The sequence below is a fragment of the Festucalex cinctus genome, chromosome 8 (assembly GCF_051991245.1).
Source record: "Festucalex cinctus isolate MCC-2025b chromosome 8, RoL_Fcin_1.0, whole genome shotgun sequence".
In the NCBI taxonomy this organism is placed as follows: Eukaryota; Metazoa; Chordata; class Actinopteri; order Syngnathiformes; family Syngnathidae; genus Festucalex; species Festucalex cinctus.
The window spans coordinates 27,819,190-27,839,011 of NC_135418.1; the positions used below are offsets into that span (position 1 = coordinate 27,819,190).

Sequence of the window (19,822 nt, forward strand, 5' to 3'; positions counted from 1 at the left end):
TTCTATTATTTGATTAGTTGATGTTACCTCTTTGTAATTATTGATAACAATGCCACACTTATGTTAGCTTCCATCATTTTTTATTTTTATTTTTTTTAATCAGTTGTTGAAGTGCTGATGGTGTGCATGTGTGTTTTCTGCTGAGTTCCACTACAATTACACGCATGCATGCATGCTCCCTCCTTGCCCCCCCCCCCCCCCTTTTTGCAATAAAAGCCCAGCTGGCACAAGTGGGACGCGACGCTTTCACTGCAGAGGAGCTCAAGTGTCCCGAGAAACAGACGGGAACACCACACTCGTCCTTTGGAGCCGTGAGTACCAAGTTGAAACAGAAATCGACGACTTTTGGAGTGTGCATTAGAATGCATGTACAGTGTTATTATATATGTGCATATTGGGCAAGGGTGGATGACTCAGCTGCTTATTTTGAGTCTGCGAGAACGCGAGTGTGCGCAAGAGACTTTTGTCAACAAGGTTCCAAAAAGTGGTCATGTTGATGTCAAGTCCAAAACAAATGGATGTACACGTCACTCATGCAGCCTCTGAGTCATCCGCGACGGTTTTGTGCTGACTGATATCAATTCTGTCAGCCTGATGAGTCGACTGACTGATCCTCTGTTGATGCTCCCTATTCAGAGGGAGGCTTTTTTTTTGCGCCATGTGTTTTTTTTGTGTGTGCAGTGAGTCAGCAGAGCGGGCATTAGCGCTTTTCGTCAATGCAGGACCGAATATTGTGTCCAGATAGCCCATGTTGACTTTTGTAGTTATGTAGTGTTGTGTTAAGTTGAGCTGTCAAACGATTTATTTATTTATTTATTTTTTACATCAGATTAATCACATCTTAGAATTTTGATTTATCATGATTAATCACTTTTTTTTAAATGTTTTTTTTAAAAAGGCTTTTTTGACTCATTCACTCGCCGCCATTTTCACATTTCGCAATCCCGTTCGCTCCCGGCTGTTTTACTGGATTTTGACTGATTTTGCAAGGCCCACAGAATATTGTGTTCAATTGCTATAAAAGCATGGAGCCTATCAAAAGAATGATTAAAGTCTCTTCTTTCATCAGGAAAAAAAAAATGTTTCTATCTGTTTCCGTTTTGCAGCAATTAGCATTAGAAGAGTGCTAAGTTTCATCAGTTTTCACAGATCTATTTAAAATTGTAAGTAATTGAGCTTTTTTTGTAGATGGCCCTGGTTGATCTCCTTTGCTCTGCTGCCACCTGCTGGCCGTTTGTGTAATAACTACCATTTCTGCAACCGTTCTTTGCAGTTGAGAGGCTGCATCAAAGCCTTCTGAATGCTCTAGCTTAACAAAACAACAACAACAAAAAAACGTATAAATACGTCTTTGGGACACTTAGAACATTAAAAAAACGTATTTATACGTTATTGGGAGTAAATGAGTTAATCAACATTTTATTGCCATCCAAATTTAAAATTTGAAGCGCATTAGTTAATTCTTTCGACATTTAATGTGATGAGAAAGTCTTCAACATTTTTTGGATCCACTGCACCCTCCTCCTTTTCCTAATCGGTTAATTATGTGCATAATAGTGTTATTCGCTGAGGTTGGATCCCAAAAATGCAGATACAAATAAGATTTCAACTATTTATTCACATCGAGAGGCGTGGGACAAACTTGACTAGACGAGAAACAACGAGAGTTGCACAGAGGAACAGAGGTAATAATCCGAAAAAAAACACACACTTCTCAGATAGGCTTATATAGACAGCGAATCGATCTGATTGGCTGTGGCTAGACATGTGGATAACAGGACTGACATGGGATTATCTGATTGGCTGTTGACCAGATAAAGAGATTAAAGATTCCTGACATCACATAGCTTCTGGCATCACATCGCATATTACCAGTTGAAACTAGATGCCGGTTACATCAGTTCAAAACAGACACTTGACCCAAACATAACCCTTACATGACCCTTACATGACCCTAGTCATGACATTAAGCAAGAGATTTTAAAATGCTTTAAAAAATAATGACTAATTTATGCAAGTGCTTCAGTAAAATGTAAGTTCAGAAAATAAACACTATTCAAAAAAAAGAAGAAAAAAAAAGAAAAAAGAAAAAACTGAGTCTCCCCATATAGTAGAATGGTTCGACCCAGCCTGTCATATGCCACGGAGCATCATCTGTCAATCATTTCAAAACTTTATTTAAAATTAAGAGTTATTTATTTTTTTAGAATAGATCTTTATTATAACCCCAAAGGAGAACAGTTAATGGTGATCATTTTTGTGTGCACCAAATCTATAGTTTTTTTTGTTTTTTTGTTTTTTTTTAAGTATTTTTTTTTTTTTTCAAAAAGTTTCATGAGATTAATGAAATGAAGTTCCCAAATTTAATAAATCAGACAATGATGGCACTCCAATTATTTTCTCAACCAAAAATATTTTGCTTTGATTTGGGGGTAGTTCTCTAAAAAAAATAATATATATATATATATATATATATATTTCACAAGGTGTACAACCAATGATGAAAAACTTTTTTATTTTTTATTTATTTTTTTATTCTGTCCAGGCGCTGGTTAGCACGTCGTCATCATGGCCATTAATCTGATCAAGAATCCCAATGGTGAAGGTAAGTTGCCTTCTGCTATAAAATGGGGATGAGATTTTGCCTTTTTCACACTAATACCCAAAGCGCCCCCTGGCCTTTGTCCAAATATTGTTCCTTCATGTTGTGCGTGTGTGTATTGTTAGTAGTTATAACGGAATCCTCCAGTTGCCCAAGTACTTAAAAATGTCAATGACTTCATCGTAGTTGATAAGATAAATATAACTGCAGTCACTACATTTCAATTGAAACTAGCAACACACAAGTACACAATCGGACTCTGTGATAATAACGGCCAGATTGATAACGTTTCGAGACTTGTTTTGCTTCAGTTTTATGCATTTAATAATACAAAATCCTTAGCGTTTGTTTACTGTGAGCAAGGTTATTCTAGTTAACTAAAACTATAATTTGAAAAAACAATTTTCGTGAACGAAATAAAATAAAAACGAAAAGGCTTTTTTTTTAAAAACGAAAAACTAACCGAAAGTACATTTTATGTTTGCAAAACTAACTTTAGTTATAGCAAAAAAAAAATAAATCTTTGTTTTAGTCTTTGGCAATGAATTTAATGCACGAGCCTTTGTGGATGATTTTAAATGTGATTTTCAATAGATTTATTTTGATATCAACCGTGAAAAAGGACGTCTGAAAGTGTGTCACAGGAGTGACGTCATCGAGCAGCAGCCAATAGAAAAGCACCTTCAGATGACATCGCTACCATGGTGTTTTTTATTTATTTATTTATTTTAAATATTGCGCACAAGTAATGCACGTTCTAAAAAAATCTAAAACTAATGCTAAAACTAAAATTAAACTAAGTATTTATTAAATAACTAAAACTAATAAAAACTAACACAGCCACCCTGAAAACTAATTAAAACTAACTAAATTAAAAAAAAATAATAATTATAAAATAAAAGCTAACTAAAATGAAAATTCCAAAACTATAACACTTACTTACATGAAACAAAAACGGAGTGACCAACTTACTGACAATAGGTTCAGAGACATGTCTTCTGAACCAGTATCGTGTCCTAATGAAATTGTGACTGATTAGATCTGAGTTAAATTCGACATTTCGTGGGCGTTAGCTTAACACATTCACTGCCAGCCCAGCAAAAATGCATTATTTGACGTCTTTTTCCGTCAATCGCAGCCAATGAGTTAAGATGAGATGTAACCAAAATTGACGGATTTTTAAGCAAAATTTGCCTTAAAAAAAGAAAAAAGGATGCTGCAATATAATCACAAAATATATTGGCACATTGTGTTTAACACATTCACTGCCAGCCCAGCAAAAATGCATTATTTGACGTCTTTTTCCGTCAATGGCAGTCAATGAGTTAAAAACATATCGAATGAATGAAGTCATACTGAAATTTTCCCTTCCCAGAGCAACTGGAATTCTGGGAGCTGACCGAGAACGGCGGCAGCGAGTGGATGGTGGAGGACATGCCGGGAGACTGCGGACATGACTTCAGCGATGCGGCCGTGATCAAATACTTCGTGACCTCCTTCGAGTGAGCGTCAATGACGTATTTGCCTTCACATGCATTTCTGCTTTGAGTTGCATTCAACAGCTGCAATGTTTTCAAATGCTCATAGTTGAACACCATTAGTTCCATGATGCACGTTCCAACTTCAAAGTCCAATTTCCAAACAAATGTTCCATAACATAGAATGTCATGTGAATGAATTTACTACTTGTATTTTTTTTCCATTTTGCAGAAATTAGCATTAGAAATAGCGAAGTTTCGTTAATATTCACATTCCTGCTGAAAACAATGAAAAAAAAATGAAAAAAAAAGAGCTCGTTGCAACATGGCCCTGGCTGATCTCATACTCTGCTGCCACCTACTGGCCGTTTTTGGGAGTGAAGGACAAAGTATTAAAAACATTTTTACAAGTTTATGGGTTTGAATGAGTTAATAATTCCAATTTCAACCTTATAAGGCCTGAAATATGAAATAATTGACCTAAAATTCTGATTCTTTGAAAATGGAGGCTTTATTGGTCATTTTGAACAAACTTTTTTTCACATGACTTTTGATTTGTATCATATTTGATACGTTCACATACAATGCGTAACGTCCTTGATTTCATAACAAACTAAAACATAATAAATAAATAAATAATAAATAATAATAATAAATAAATAAATAAATAAATAATAATAATAAATAAATAAATAAATAATAATAATAATAAATAAAATAAAATAAATAAATAAAATAACACTTGACTGATAGAGTTTGATGACCTTATATGCCTGTTGTTTCAAATTGTATACACAGACAGTTTTACAAAAACACTTATTTAAAAAAAAAAAAAAAGTAATTTCACATTTATCTGTTTATAATGTCTCAGTAAAAATAAATAAATAAAAATAAAAATAAAAATCAACTTTTTTTCCTTAACCTCTTCAACATTTGAAGAAGTTAATCAGGCCTCTCGGGCGGCACGGTAGTCGAGTGGTTAGCACGTCTGCTTCCCAGTTCTGAGGTCTCCGGTTCGAGTCCAGGCTCGGACCTTCCTGGGTGGAGTTTGCATGTTCTCCCCGTGCCCGCGTGGGTCTTCTCCGGGTACTCCGGTCTCCTCCCACATTCCAAAGACATGCATGGCAGGTTAATTGGGCACTCCGAATTGTCCCTAGGTGTGCGTGTGAGTGTGGATGGTTGTTCGTCTCTGTGTGCCCTGCGATTGGTTGGCAACCGGTCCAGGGTGTCCCCCGCCTACTGCCCAGAGCCAGCTGAGATAGGCGCCAGCAGCCCCCGCGACCCTTGTGAGGAATAAGCGGTCAAGAAAATGGATGGATGGATAATCAGGCCTCTCACTGGTGGGAAGCCATCTGATGGAAAATTACTGCCCTCTAAAGGATTATAAGTGCATTGCATGTGTCTGACACATCACCAAATACATCATGCTTTTAAATGAAAACAAAAATATATATTATACTCGTAAAATAGAGAGCTCAAAATGTCATGTAGCACATATGATAACGTGTGACCTAAATGAGCATTTTAAACGGGCATCCATGATGAAAATCCTGAGCTGAGAAAACAATCTGAGTGATAAATAATTTTTTTTTTTTTTTTTGCATGCTAGGCTGTGTCTGAAGAGACAGGTGATTGATTTATTCCAGGAAGGTTTCACTTGTGAACAGCTGGACGCCCAACCCGTCGTATCAGTTGAAGACTGGTGAGAAAAAAATAAAAAAAAATAGGTGACTTCGCTCATCCTCGAACCGGCAAACTGATATTGACCAAATCCGACAGGTACTGCGGCAGGCAGGACTGCGGCTGCACCTACCAAATAACCGTGTGCCTGCTGGACGAGAACCACGAGGTCATGCAGGAGTTCAGACCCGAACCCGTCACTCTTGACCCAGAATGTGACGACTGTTCGTGGAAGCAGGTGAGCGGAGACGCAAAACAAAAACCGGCGACCGCAGTCATGCTTGCTTGTTGAAGTCAAGTGTTGTGTTTGTGTCTCACCTCCAGGTCAGCCACACGTTTTCCGAGTACGGTCCCGGTCTACGGTTCATCTCCTTTGAACACGGAGGGCAGGACACAAAGTACTGGGAGGGCTGGTTTGGAGTCCGGGTTACCGGGAGCTCTGTTACGGTTCAAGTGTAGTAAGGCCAGAGGGGAACAAAATGGAGAGATAGATGGTTTCAAGATGGCCACTTTTTGCCGTATCATGCATATTGCAGGCGAGGTGGGTAAAAAAACCTGCTCCGGTTTTTGAAGGGGTTTAACGGTGCGGTGTGTCGTTCCAAGTACTGTGCAAACAGACCACTAACAAGTAGATTGAATAAATTATGAAATGTGTCGTTTTTGTCAAGTTGAGTTTATGAAATGATCACAATTGTGGACCTGGTTAGATGTTTTTCCGAAAATTGAAATTTTAGAATTTTCATTTTAGTTAGTTATTTTTTTTAAATTAAAATTTAGTTTTGATTAGTTTTAGGTATTAAAAAAATGCATAGTTTTAGTTTCAATATTAGTTTTTTTTATGTGTGTGTGTTTTTTTGTGCTTTTTTATGTGTATTACTTGTGCGCAATATTTAATAAACACCATGGTAAACTGAAAAAAGTAACACATTTCTTACCGAGCGTTGCATTACAGCTGAGTTAAATGGAAAAAAAAAAGCAGGCAAATTTATTGCCCGGGGTCAAAGTCATCTGAAGGTGCTTTTCTATTGGCTGCTGCTAGATGACATCACTTCTGTGTGACACACTTTCAAACATCTTTATTCCGGTTAATATTCAAATAAATATACTTAAAATCACATTTAAAATGATCCCCAAAGGCTCATATATTAATTTACCAGAGACTAAAATGAAGGACATTTTCGCTATATTTATGGGGTAGATTGCAAGACTTCCGGGTTTCACACATCAGTGCCGCCCCCCTCGGGAACGCGTATCCGAGGGGCACAAGGCCCACGCGTTGCAAACCGGAAGCGGAAACACAGCTGATATAAGTCCCGCCTCCTCCGCGGCACATACCCCATAGTTCGTTTTAGTTAGTTTTGTAAACAAAATGTATTTTGTTGTTGTTTTTTTAAAAAGTATTTTCATTTAATGTTATTTTGTTCACTGTTTTTTTTTTAATTTTGCTTTTTTCATTAGTTTTCGAAACCCAGAAGTAGCTCTTTGTTTAGACAAGATTAATGTAGAATTTATTGACGTCAAGTACACAATACTGATGATATTGGATCCATTTTGTTCGGCATTAAGAATGCCTTTACCCTGGGGGATTGACATTTATTAGTATAGTTAACTGTAGTGTAGAAATGCACATAAACATACTTTGTTTCAAATAATGGGAGTCACCTTTAGGTAAGTCAAGCAATTTGTCAATTGCATATATGCCTATTTCAGTCAACACATTTTTGTCAATAAAAATCACCGCCAAATACATTTTTACATGCTATTGTGGCTCTCAGATTTGCCAGTTACAGCCACTGACTACTATCACGTGAAAAGATTAACTTAATTAAAACCGCAATAAACAAACTCGGATTGTGATTTTTAAAAAAGAATTTATTTAACAAAATATAACATGTTTAATACACTAACTCAGGTACAAGTTAGTCGGCATTGAATACAGCACCTTTCATAACAGTGGTTGCATAATCATTGTTTTTCATGACTCTTTTAAAGCCATTTGTCACAAGAGTACAATGTCATTCACACAAAAAATGGTTTGAGACCATTACAACAAAAAAAAAAAAAAAAAAAAGAAACATTCAAATGCAGAGGATGGGGTGTTTTATCCTGGTAACGGTTGAGTCACAAGGTAAAAAAAATAAAAATAAATGAATGAAAGTACAGTTTATGCTACAATGGGAAGTGTCTCAACTTAATGTCTCCTGCTCAGAGAATACTTTACATAAAAATGAGCATACTCGCTCACAATAACCAATTCATGACAATAATAAAGACCTATATTTCAGTGTACAAAATATTGTACTCTGCTAACTAATCCCAAATATGTATCTGAAGCATAAGATGATTGAATCAATAGAAAACCTCACCCTGTATAACTTCAAGTCTTCCATTGTGTGCATGTGTTGGAGGGGGGGGATCCTGGATGGATTTCCCTTCATAAAAAATTTGGAGGAGCCTCCAAAACCTCTGACGTCTTGAAAACTTTTACCTGACCAGCCTTGCCTTAGTTTTGTGTTATTTCCCCCTGCAACAGACCGTTTTCCCGTGATGTCACAGGTTCGCCACATTGTCTCGTTTTGGTGCTTATTGAGTGTTTGGATAGAGAATCCATCTCAAAACTCAAATGTCAACACAGCGGCTAAACAAATACTGATCAGGTGATGTAAAAATACTCCCGTCATTGTACCAGAAACGTTGGAAGTTGCTCCTAAAACTGTCAGTGATGCGTTTCGGTATATTACTTCATAAAATAAGAACAAAATAACACATGTAAATACTTCGCCGGAAACAGTATTTGTTCAAGCCTAAGTAGTAGGTGATGTGGCATCCACTAATTTATGAGTGCTCAGAATGCGACCACCACTGCCTCAGTTTGATCCAGGAGAAAAAAAAAAAAACTGCTTGAAGGCAGCACAGACAGAAGATTCACTCTCCCTGTTGCTGCATCTGTTTACAAAAGGTCTCAAACTGCCGATGTTCAAGCTCAGTCATCACCTTGTTCAAAGCATAAATCTGAAGATGAGAGACAATAGTTGGTTAGTATAATAATCACATGAAAAAAAAAAACAGATCCAGTGACCCGAGTCACCTCTGCCCTCTGTCGCTGTTTGAGCTCCTGCTGTGCAGATTTCTGTTTGGATCTGTCCCCTCTGGTGGGCGTCGTGTTCAGCTTTGGCTTGTCCTTCCGGCAAGCAGGTTCCATTGTGATCGTTTTCTGTTCAAGCAACATCAAGGCCGAATATTGTTATTATAAGCGCGTATTAGCGAAATGAAAACAACTAGCTTGTAATTTGGTCAAACACAATTATACACGACGAATTTATCTTTTGTTGCTGGAAAATATTTACCAAATTAACTTAACATAAACACGTCTCACGCCAGCAACGTCATTTGCGCATTCACTATTTTTCAAGTTTGCTAACGTTAGCCTGCTAGCATTCAATTACGTACACAAATACTGGACAACGCGATGCCTGTGATAGGACACGGCTAAAAGATAAACATTGACGCGTATATACTGACTTCATGGCGAGGAAAAGGCAAACGTACACAGAGAGTTGCTGGAACGAAACCAAAGACTGACGCCAGATAGTGGACGATGGAAGGATGGATGGATGAGGAACAGCTGTTAGGGTGGTGTCGCAAATAAACAAGTCCGGCTAGTTTGAGGTTTAGCACAAGGCAAAGGTTCCGCTTATTTTCTCATCGCACAATGTTGACTTTATTTATCAGACATTCGAACACGCGTGACTTTAGACAAAGGAAAAATTCATATAAGAAAACAAAATCTGAAACGAATATTTTCCACGAGGCTTTAATTATCAGTGGTGGAGGACGTAATGAAAAATAGTTCACTAAATTGCCAAACTCCACTGTACGTATCTGGTATTTTTCTTCACTAATGATAACACACACAGAACTCAACTTAGATAAAAATAATTTGAATATCAAAATATGAACTACAGTATCTCCTGAACGTGTGCTCGTTTGATAAATGTTTACCTGATTTTGACCACAAGATGTCAGCATCGCATAATAGTCCACGCTGAGGTTAGTCTTGTGACGTCATCTGAACCTGATATCCGCAGTTTAATTAATTGTTGCAAAGCACACCTGTAAAATCTTTCTGGTCGAGTATAGTCTTGCTGGGAAAAAAAGAGGAAAAATAAAGCAAGTATGTTTTTGAATAACTTATTTATCATATTGGCGAAATTCTACATACATAACATCAGTTTAAATTTATGGGAAATACTGCATTGTTTTTTGCATTCATTAACGAACTCAAGATTTATATATATTTTTTTTAATTAGACATTACAGGGGAAAAAAAAACGGATTTAAGGACAATTTCTGCTTGTGCTGAATACAATACACAATGTATATTTGGAATGTATGTACACATATGTATCTTCTAGCTAGCATTATGTTCAGTGTTTATCCATGTGAAATTTATTAAGCTGTAAAATGTTAGCTGTATATTGTAAGTTATGTATGTTAACGTTGGGGGAAAATACAGTACTTAAATTACACAGGTTTGAGTGTTCTTTTTATTCATTTAGTTTTTGCACGTTGTTTTGTCCTTCCTTTAATTTCATGATTGAAGTGCAGATTGTTTTATTCCACATAAATGCTCGCATGCACATACACACACACACACACACACACACACCCACACACACACACGTACATATAAAGTCCACGTGCAGTGTTTTTAGTGTGTACACTTGGGTGGGTTTCACACCAGCAACAGGGGTCCACAGTGTAATTATCACTTCAGAAATAAAAACAGTCATTATTGGGCACAGAACAACTAAAAACGTTTTTTTTTTTTTTTTCTTTTTTTCCAGCGCTAACTTAGCTGACATTTTTTTGCAGTTGAAGTCTGACTGTGTGCATATGTGCCCTCTGGCAGAGCTGTAGCACAATAGGATTTATGGTGCAGCATACCAACGGTTTACCTGGATTTATCCTCTGACTGCAGGAGAGTGAGCTGCCTTGGAATCATATCCTGCAAAATACATTGCCAACAACCGTCCGAACCAGCGACTCCCCCCCCCCGCAGCATTTCGCATCAACAAAAAGCCAGAACTTTCTCGAGCAGTGTCTACAGATGCAGGTACTGGTATATAAATATGTTAGAGTAAATTTTATAGATGTATTAATGACATAAATAGGTTTGCCTGTTTGACCTTGATGAAAAGACTTGATCAAGTTGATAAAATCTCAGGAATTGAGTGAATACATCCAGTTGGCGTAAAAATGGGGCATGGAGAAAAGTTCAGTCACAAACTAACATGGGTAATTGAAGGTTTTTGTGGCCAGGAAAGCCTCGCACAGTGAGAAAACCCAAAAGTGAGAGACGTCACTGTGTCGACCGCTGCGTTTGATTGACAAGCAGCTTCTGGGAAGAGCAATGTTGAAATACCACGGCGCTATCCTATGAAACCAGTGTAAATAATCTTTTGAATATTTTTCAAGAAATTGATACTAAGCAAAACAGCTACTGTCTCCTCTTTTCCCTCCCATGGATGATTAAACTGTAGTAATGTACAATTCACATTACCAACAGTCTATGACTACTATTTCACTCATGTAGCTGGGCGAAGTTTTGTCTAATTTCTATAGAGTACCGTATTTTCCGCATTATATGGCGCACCTTCAATGAATGACATATTTTCAAACTTTTTCCATATATAAGGCGCTATAGTAGAGGCTGGGTTTACGTTATGCATCCATTAGATGGTGCTGCGCTAAAGGGAATGTCAACAAAACAGTCAGATAGGTCAGTCAAACTTTATTAATAGATTACAAGCCAGCTTTCTGACAACTCCATTCACTCCCAAAATGAATAAACAGCTGTTTTATTATTTTCTCTGAGGTAAAGTATTAGTATTAGCTAGCGATCCAAGATGGCGGGATCTTCTGCCGATCGTGCAGGGTCACCGATAGCATCTTGACAGCGAGACCTGTTGCGGCTCAAAACTGATCCATATATAAGGCGCACTGGATTATAAGGCGCATGGTCAGCTTTCGAAAAAATTGAAGGCTTTTAAGTGCGCCTTATAGTGCGGAAAATACTGTAAATGGGGATTTAGGCTATGAGTCCAAGCTCTAGTATTTACATCAGCAGTCGGCAGGGCTGGACTGGCCATGTGGCATACAGGACAGATGCCCGGTGGGCCGGCGCCTTAATTCATTATTTTCCTCCAATTTACCCCAAGAGACTTACCCACAATTTAGAGGGGGAAACCCATCATTCAATTTACCATATCCCGGTGGGCCTATGTCAAAATGTGTCAGTCCAGCCCTGCCAGTCGGTGTATTTCCATAACGTAAAGCTTGCGTTGACGGATTGTTTACATTGCACTTGAATTAGCAGATATCAATCAGATTTTATCCACATTTGGATGAGACGTGCTCAGATCGTAACATATTGACACTGGCATGATACATATCTGCATTTGTGCAACTTGAGGGCAAAACTTTGGAATGATGTCACTTTTCCAAGAATAAAGTACATCAATGCTCATTATTCCAATTCAATTCTTCCTGGAGCTTTCGGAGTTGAGAGTATTCACCTGGGAAATAGACAATTTACATTCACCGGACACTTCATTTATTTCAAAATTAATTAGCTTAGCTTAAGCCGAGACCAACAATTGTCTGGAAGCGAACTAGCGTATCCTCCTGACTACCAGCAATTCAAATTTGTCCTCTGTAGTGGACTTTTTTTTAAACCTAAATATCTCCCATCCAGTGAATACGATTGAATTAACTCCTTTTGTGCTCTATAGAGGACATTCGGAGCTTTCCAATGATACCAAATGTGTAGGGGTGGGGCTTTGCTACATTTGATTGCATCATAAAAGAAAATGGCATCCCTCAGTGCAAGCACTTTTTAGGAAAGAGGAAAAGTAAGTGTATAACACTTTTTATTGAACACATTTAGGCTTTAAATGTTGTTAGCACATGTTCTATCAGACTCTTAAGAACACATTAACTCATTCAAACCCAAAGACGTATAAATACGTTTTTCAATACTTTGTTCTTCACGCCCAAAAATATATTTGTGTTTTTCAGTTTTTTTTTTGTTTTTTTTTAAATGCCAAAACATAAAGATAGAGCTTCTGACATGAAGAGGTCATTTAAAGCAATGGTAGTTATTGCAAAAAACGGCCAACAGGTGGCAGAAGAGTATAAGAGATCAGCCAGGGCCATTTGCAACAAGCTCTTTTTGCCAGTGTTTTCAACATGTTTGTGAATAATGATGAAACTATTCTAATGCTAATTGCTGCAAAATGGAAACGGATATGTTTTTATAGCAATAGAACGGAACATTCTGCGGACCTTGCAAAGTCAGTCAAAATCCAGTAAAACAGACAGGAGCAAAAGGGTTTGCTTCTGTGAAAATGGCTGGGAATGAAAGAGTTAAAGTATTGTTTTAATTATTTTAACTGTATTTGAGCCTAGCATTTAAGTTTTAAAAAATGTCCTCTGTAGTGGACACACCGTAGCTTAAAAATATATATATTTTTTTTTTTTCTCAAAAATTTCTTTTGCAGTACTCCAGTTACTTCACAAAGATTGGGGAATATCAAAATAAACATAATATTTTTTTTTTCTCCTGGTAGTCAGGAGGTCTGCAGTGGTACTTAAGCTTACAAGCCACAGGTGCTTACTTTTGCAGTGCAGATATGTCTACTGCTGTCAGAAATGAGACCGACACTTTCTTGTTTAAATTCTCATTACTTTCTGCAGATGTGACCTATGAGTCGTATCTACTGTTCGTTGTTCGGGCTTCAGGGAAGGCGATGAGAAAGTGGAGCGATGATTTGATGGAAAGGGGGAAGTGGTCGAAGACATTCTGGTGAGGGGAGGGATGAGTTGCGCCGAGACGGGGACGGGGATGGCAGCGTGTGAGTTAGGAGCTTTATCCTTCTAAATTAAACTCTCGCTGCCGTGGGGGGGGGGGGGGGGGGGGGACGACACCCAGCTCTGACTGCTCTTTCACACCAGCGGCCCTGAACACACAAACTCACCACAATCTCCGACTCTGCTCGCCAATCCGCCACCAAAACAGACACACGCACCATTCATACTCCGATGCAATTGCGGTGTGTACAAATCCCCCAGAGGCATTTACGTGGATCTAAGTCGTTCTGGACTAAAAATAAATGACCAATGGTGACTGTGCCTAAAATAACTGGACGGAACCACATGCATAAACGTATGCTTACTGTACACTATACGGCAATGACAGCGATGCCATTCCCTTTAGAGGATCGATTTCCAAACTACGGCCCGGGGGCCATTTGCGGCCCGCCGTCCATTTTTTTTTAGTGGCCCGCGACATATGCTAAAAATAGCATTTGACTCAGTTCAAATAAAATAAAAAGAAAAATGTTTGGAGATGGTCAAAGTAAGAAAGGGAGGGCGTCGAAAAACACAGGTGCGATTAAAGTTTATTTTAGTTAACTAAAACAAACGAAAAAACTAAAATTCAAAACTACAATTTTGTTAAGGAAATAAAATAAAAATGAAGATGCTTTAAAAAAAAAAAAGAAAACTAACTGAAAATACATTTTATGTTTACAAAACTAACTAAAAATAAAACTGACTATAATTATAGCAAAAATGTCCTTCGTTTTAGTCTTTGGTAATTAATTTAATGCATGAGACTTTGGGGATGATTTTAAATGTGATTTAAAGTCAATTTATTTTGATATAAACCAGAATAATAACGTTGCACCCATGGTGTTTTTTTTTTAAAGTAATACACATAAAAAAAACAACAACCAAAAAACCTAAAAACTAAAACTAATACTGAAACTAACTAAACTAAAACTAAGCATTTATTAAAGAATGGGAACGCCCCCTTGAACTCGTGAATCCCACTTCTCCCGACGGTGAGTAAGCGGCATTGACAGACCGTTCATACGCAAGTCCACGCTGCTACGTAAGTCCGTCCTGCAACGGATTAGATGTCACCTTGCTCTCGAGAGATGAATTCTCGCGGTATTTGTGAGTTCACAAACTCCGGAGAATACATCGTGTACCACTCAGGCTGATAACCGCCGTTCCCGAACCACTGGTGGTTTTGGACCAATCACAGAGCGACATTGTGTTTGGGGGGGGGGGCGGGATATGCAACTGTGACGAAACCAGGAAGCCAGCGCCCACACAGGGGATAACAAACAAACCCAACATGGACGAATGGACGCTACAATTAATTCTGTTCTCTCAGATATGACTCAGCGTTGTTGAATGTTGAACAGCGAGAGGCGCTTCGTGCATTTCTAGCTGGTCAGATGTTCGTGCCCCCACTTCGGCAAGAACCAACACGATTGGTTGGTGACTGGTTAAAACAAACGTGTAGAATGACACATCGTCCAATCAGCTCTAATTATTGTACAGAATGTCCCGCCATTCTCCCGACCAAATGACTTCTATTGCCAGCTTAGGTTAGATGTGAACGAGAACACAAACGTGAATTTGGAAGTAAATAGAAAGGAACTTGACAGTTAAATTTCCTTTTAACCCATTCACTCCCAAAAACGTATTTATACGTTTTTTTAATTTTAAATTTTTATTTTTTATTTATTTTTATTTTTATTTAAATGCAAGAGCATACAGAAGGCTTTGGGGCAGCTTCTGACATGAAGAGGTGGCTTAAAACAATGGTAGTTACTACAAAAAAATGGCCAGCAGGTGGCGGCAGAGTGGGATCAGCCGGGGCTATGTTGCAGCAAGCTTTTTTTGATAAGTGTTTTCACCTGGAATGTGAATATCAATGAAACCTGAAATCTGCATTCTAATGCTAATTGCTATAAAACGGAAACAGACACAAATGAAAGAAAAGACTGTTTGTTTCTTTTTGTAGGTTCCATGTTTTGATAGCAATAGAACACAATATTCTGTGGGCCTTGTAAAATCAGTTAAAATACAGTATAACAGCTGGGAGCAAAGGGGGTTGGTTCAGTGAAAATGGCTGGGAGTGAATGAGTTAATTGGTTTATCGTATGAATCGCTATGACAACTGCGTGACTGACATCCACACGGCAAAAATTACGGGATGTCAGGATGGGGCGTGCGCAATTGCGGTACAAAACAATGAGGTTGGCGAAATTCGCCGAAATCCGGACGGTGACGGCTAAAATGGGACGTCTGGCCATCCTAGTTTACTCGATAACAACTCAAGATTTTCCTGCAGTATGAATAAAGCCCAAGAATTGATCATTGACGAAAAATAACCTTGAAAAGCCCTCAAAGATCGACTGTTCTGAGTAGTGGGTATCGAATAGATCGATCCTTGGCTAGTTCACCATGTAGCAAGCTCATTTTCTCATCTGGCATCAAACGTATGCCTCTAATAAAGAACTTGTTTTCATGATACCAGCACACAAATCGATCTCTAATTGCTGCCAGTCACCTCGTTCAACCCCTCACCCACTACTTGGACCCGCAGTGAATAAGAGGGGTAAAAGTCTGGGACAGGAAAGAGGGCAGGCCGATGAAGGTGACGGTCATGCTATAGGACAGAAGTGAACAGTGGATCCTTTAAGCCCACGTGCGACAAACAGCCGGCTCAGTGTGTTTAGCTTGCTCGTTTTTTTTGTGTGTGTGTTTTTTTTTGCCGCCATTTCTCTTTCTCACTCTCTGTCCCAAGTGTTGCTTCTCATTAGGCTTATTTGTTTTGGCCGTCACACAGCGGCACTATGCAATAACATGGCTAGTAACGAGTACACGCGTACACAAGCACGCACAGTTTTTTGTTGTTGTTGTTTTGGCACTGATCAGGTCCCACTAAGAAAAGCCTCTAAAGAGCAGGGTTCGAGTTGTGGTAGCGAAAGTGCCATATGTACAATCATGTGAATTGGGGTCCGTTATGTAATGCGGTGCGTTTTCCGACTGGGGTCCAAGTTGTATTTTACAATTTAAAAAAAATGTGCAGAATTTCACCAGTTGCTCCATGTTAAATATCAAATAGCTCTTAATATGAAAAGGAAAATGCACTGAGCTGTCAACACCGTCTTACGAATAGGGATGTAACGATAAGGGCAACATCGTGATATTGTGATATGAAAACTGCCGCAATATTGTCGTCGTCATGTTCACAATATTTAAAAGGAACACATCTGTTAAAAAAAAAAAAAAAAGTCAGGTTGATTTCCATTTGTGCAGTTCTAGCACCATCTAGTGGCTAGTTTATTAGTGCAATTTAATTTTCATGAGGGATGTTTTGGCCTTTTATGTTTAAAATCTTTGCTAATTGTAAGATGAAGGGGGAACCGAATTTGCTTGTGAAGCGATCAATGTGTGCCTCAATATTATTATTAGAGATTGTAGGTGCTTTATATGCATTGCGGTTATGTACAAAAGTACAATATTGTGATCTTTTTTAAATATTGCCAACCCCCCACCCCACAATATCATGATAATTATCGTATTGTGACCTTCATATCGTGATAACATCGTATCATGATGTTTGGATATCATTACATCCCTTCTTACAAATGCAATAATGCCATACTCGTTTTTTACAGTACAGTACATCTCTTTAACTCATTTGCTCCCAATAACGTATAAATACGTTTTTTAAAAAATGTTTTAAGTGTCCCAAAGATGTATTTATACTTTTTTTTTTTTTTTTTTTTTTTTAAATGCTAGAGCATACAGAAGGCTTTGATGCAGCCTCTCAACTGCAAAGAATGGCTGCAGAAATGGTAGTTTTTACACAAACGGCCAGCAGGTGGCAGCAGAGCAAACGAGATCAACCAGGGCCATGTAGAAAAAAAGCTAAATTACTTAGAATTTTAAATAGATTTGTGAAAACTGATGAAACTTAGCTCCCTTCTAATGCTAATTGCTGCAAAACGGAAACAGATAGAAACTTAGTTTTTTTTTTTTTTTTTTTTTTTTTTACAAAATCAGTCAAAATCCAGTAAAACAGCCGGGAGAGAACGGGATTGCTTCTGTGAAAATGGCGGAGAGTGAATGAGTTAATGTTAACTCAATTTTATGAGTTGTTATAAATGTATTTTTTTCCCCACTTTTATGTTAAGTATATAAAAACGCAGAAAAATAATTGATTGTGCATTTTATTGTACATTTAGAACATATATAACATTTGCGATTAATCGCGAGTTAACTATTGAAGTCATGTGATTAATTACCATTAAAAATTTGAATCGCCTGACACCCCTAATTTCTAATCACTATTTTGTTGTCAGAGCACGAAGACTCGATATGTTTAAAGGTCAAGAAAGGTTGCGAAACATTCTAACTCCATGTGTCCCTCTATCCTCACCTTAAATCGTACATCTTAATACGCTCACAGTCGCGCATTCGCGCCCTCCCGAACGCACACAGAACCAGTGTGTCTCGTGTTTACGTTTCACTGAACAGTGAAACCCGTTTAGTCTAGATAGAATCAATAATAACCCTTAAACAGCTTGTCACTGCGAGGCGGCTCGAGCCCACAGTGGGCCAAGTCAGAGAAGAAAACATTCGCCACGCGGCCCAACACACACTCCGTTACTGTACACATGCCGAACACACACTCACACACTCTCACACTGCAGGAGACAAATGCGGCGTTCTCTTCTCTCAGCGAGTGCAATTTAGACCCCCTCCCCCACCCCATTCCCCCAATTTTCTGTCTGGGACCAGCCTGTGGAAAACAGCGAGCTTACAGCCGCGCTAAGGCTTAAGTTTCCCTTGCTTGCTTCCCTTACACGCACCAGGAATGTGATCAACAATGCGCGTATTCTCACTCGTTCGCAGACACGTACGGGCAGTGGAAGGACTTGCGTTAAAAATACAGCTGGTTTTGTAACCACGCAGGAGGGGTTTTGTTGGTGCTGGATTTCACTTTGATGGATTGGATGTACTGGCTTCTATGGATCTCACTCTGCCTTATCGATCCTTCCCTCCTTCCTCTCTTTAGTTTTTCCTCTGGTCTCTTGAGATCTCGCTAAATTTGCTGGAATTTAGAGGCTTCCGGGGTTGGCGTAAGACTTTGATTTTGTAATCATGGGGAAGGCAGGAAGTGTTTGGTCGGTGATGGATTTCACTTTGATTTATCTTTCTTTTCTCTTTATTTTTTTTTTGACCTTTTCTCTGGTCTCCTGACCATTTAAACTTCACGACTCTGGCAAGATTCTGAAGTACCAGGTTAAGGCGAAGGGTAATGGGATATTTATAAGGCTTTAGGTGAATTAATGAGTATAAATTTATACGTATTTGCACGCACGCACGCAAACGCACGCACGCAAACGCACACACGCAAACGCACGCACACAAAAAAAAAAAAAAGAGCAATGATGATAAGACGTTGAATCGGTAAGACTACCGAATGAACAATTCTGAGCTCTTAAAGAAAAAAAGAAAGAAAAGAAAAAAAAAAAAGAAAAAAAGAAAAAAAAATACAGCTGGTTATTCAGCATTTTTTTTTTGTGCCACAGGCACAGCATCACTGTGATTGTAAAGAAATATTTCGTCGATGCGGCTCACTCAGCTTGCGGAAGCAAATGGCACTGAAATATGACGATACAATCTGTTTTGAGTATTTTTAATAAACGGTGAACCGGATCATTTTTTTTTGCTGGCCACCACAAGCCAAACCAAAATGGGTGGATTTGCATTACTTTAAAACCAAACCACATGAAGACTCTCTCCTGTGTGCACCTGCCTCAAGGCACGCTCGGTTATGTCTGAACATTTGAAACTAACCTACAACATTCTCAACACAATCCAACATTTTCAGTTATGACCGCAACACTTCCGCATTTCAAAATAAGTCAGTTGTTACACTTGTATGCCAGTCAAAATGTTAAATGGACACTAAAAGGATTGTGAGAGAAATTAATAAGGGAAAAGTTGATTCAAGTAGAAAATAAATAAATAAATACCTTAGAAAATTGACAAAGTGCAATTTCTGGAGAAATTGCGTGGGAATGCTGAAAGCTGAGTGCGAATAAAAGCTGTTTCTATTTCTTTACTTTGCTCTAAATGCAGGGCATGTTTTAAGGTTTCAATCACTAAGACTAAAATATTTTTTCTT

General features: G+C 38.3%; 3 protein-coding genes across 5 annotated transcripts in view; 2 read left to right on the forward strand and 1 right to left on the reverse strand.

Moving 5' to 3' along the window:
* Window positions 1-195: 195 nt before the first annotated feature.
* On the forward strand, window positions 196-6,415 carry fbxo2 (F-box protein 2). The gene is made up of 6 exons (XM_077530216.1): window positions 196-311; window positions 2,546-2,605; window positions 3,978-4,104; window positions 5,690-5,782; window positions 5,860-5,998; window positions 6,085-6,415. Exons 2-6 carry the CDS (start codon window positions 2,569-2,571, stop codon window positions 6,217-6,219), a joined length of 531 nt encoding a protein of 176 aa, XP_077386342.1. The 5' UTR covers window positions 196-311; window positions 2,546-2,568; the 3' UTR covers window positions 6,220-6,415.
* A 673-nt stretch (window positions 6,416-7,088) lies between these two features.
* wnt4 (wingless-type MMTV integration site family, member 4) overlaps window positions 7,089-19,822 on the forward strand; it is a 91,681-nt gene continuing 78,947 nt past the window's right edge. The window contains exons 1-2 of the mRNA XM_077529517.1: window positions 7,089-7,428; window positions 10,742-10,876. Of these exons, the coding sequence (XP_077385643.1) occupies window positions 7,412-7,428; window positions 10,742-10,876 (152 nt within the window). The 5' untranslated portion in view covers window positions 7,089-7,411. The remainder of the gene's footprint in view (window positions 7,429-10,741; window positions 10,877-19,822) is intronic.
* Window positions 7,612-9,440, reverse strand: svbp (small vasohibin binding protein). Of its 3 annotated transcripts, none has more exons than XM_077529577.1 (3): window positions 9,310-9,440; window positions 8,849-8,974; window positions 7,612-8,772 (listed from the first exon to the last, which is right to left on the reverse strand). In XM_077529577.1, exons 2-3 carry the CDS (start codon window positions 8,960-8,962, stop codon window positions 8,686-8,688), a joined length of 201 nt encoding a protein of 66 aa, XP_077385703.1. In that variant the 5' UTR covers window positions 8,963-8,974; window positions 9,310-9,440; the 3' UTR covers window positions 7,612-8,685. The 3 variants fall into 3 exon arrangements, with proteins under 3 accessions (XP_077385703.1, XP_077385704.1, XP_077385706.1); XM_077529578.1 differs by having other exon boundaries at window positions 9,283-9,391; XM_077529580.1 differs by lacking the exon at window positions 9,310-9,440 and adding an exon at window positions 9,108-9,276.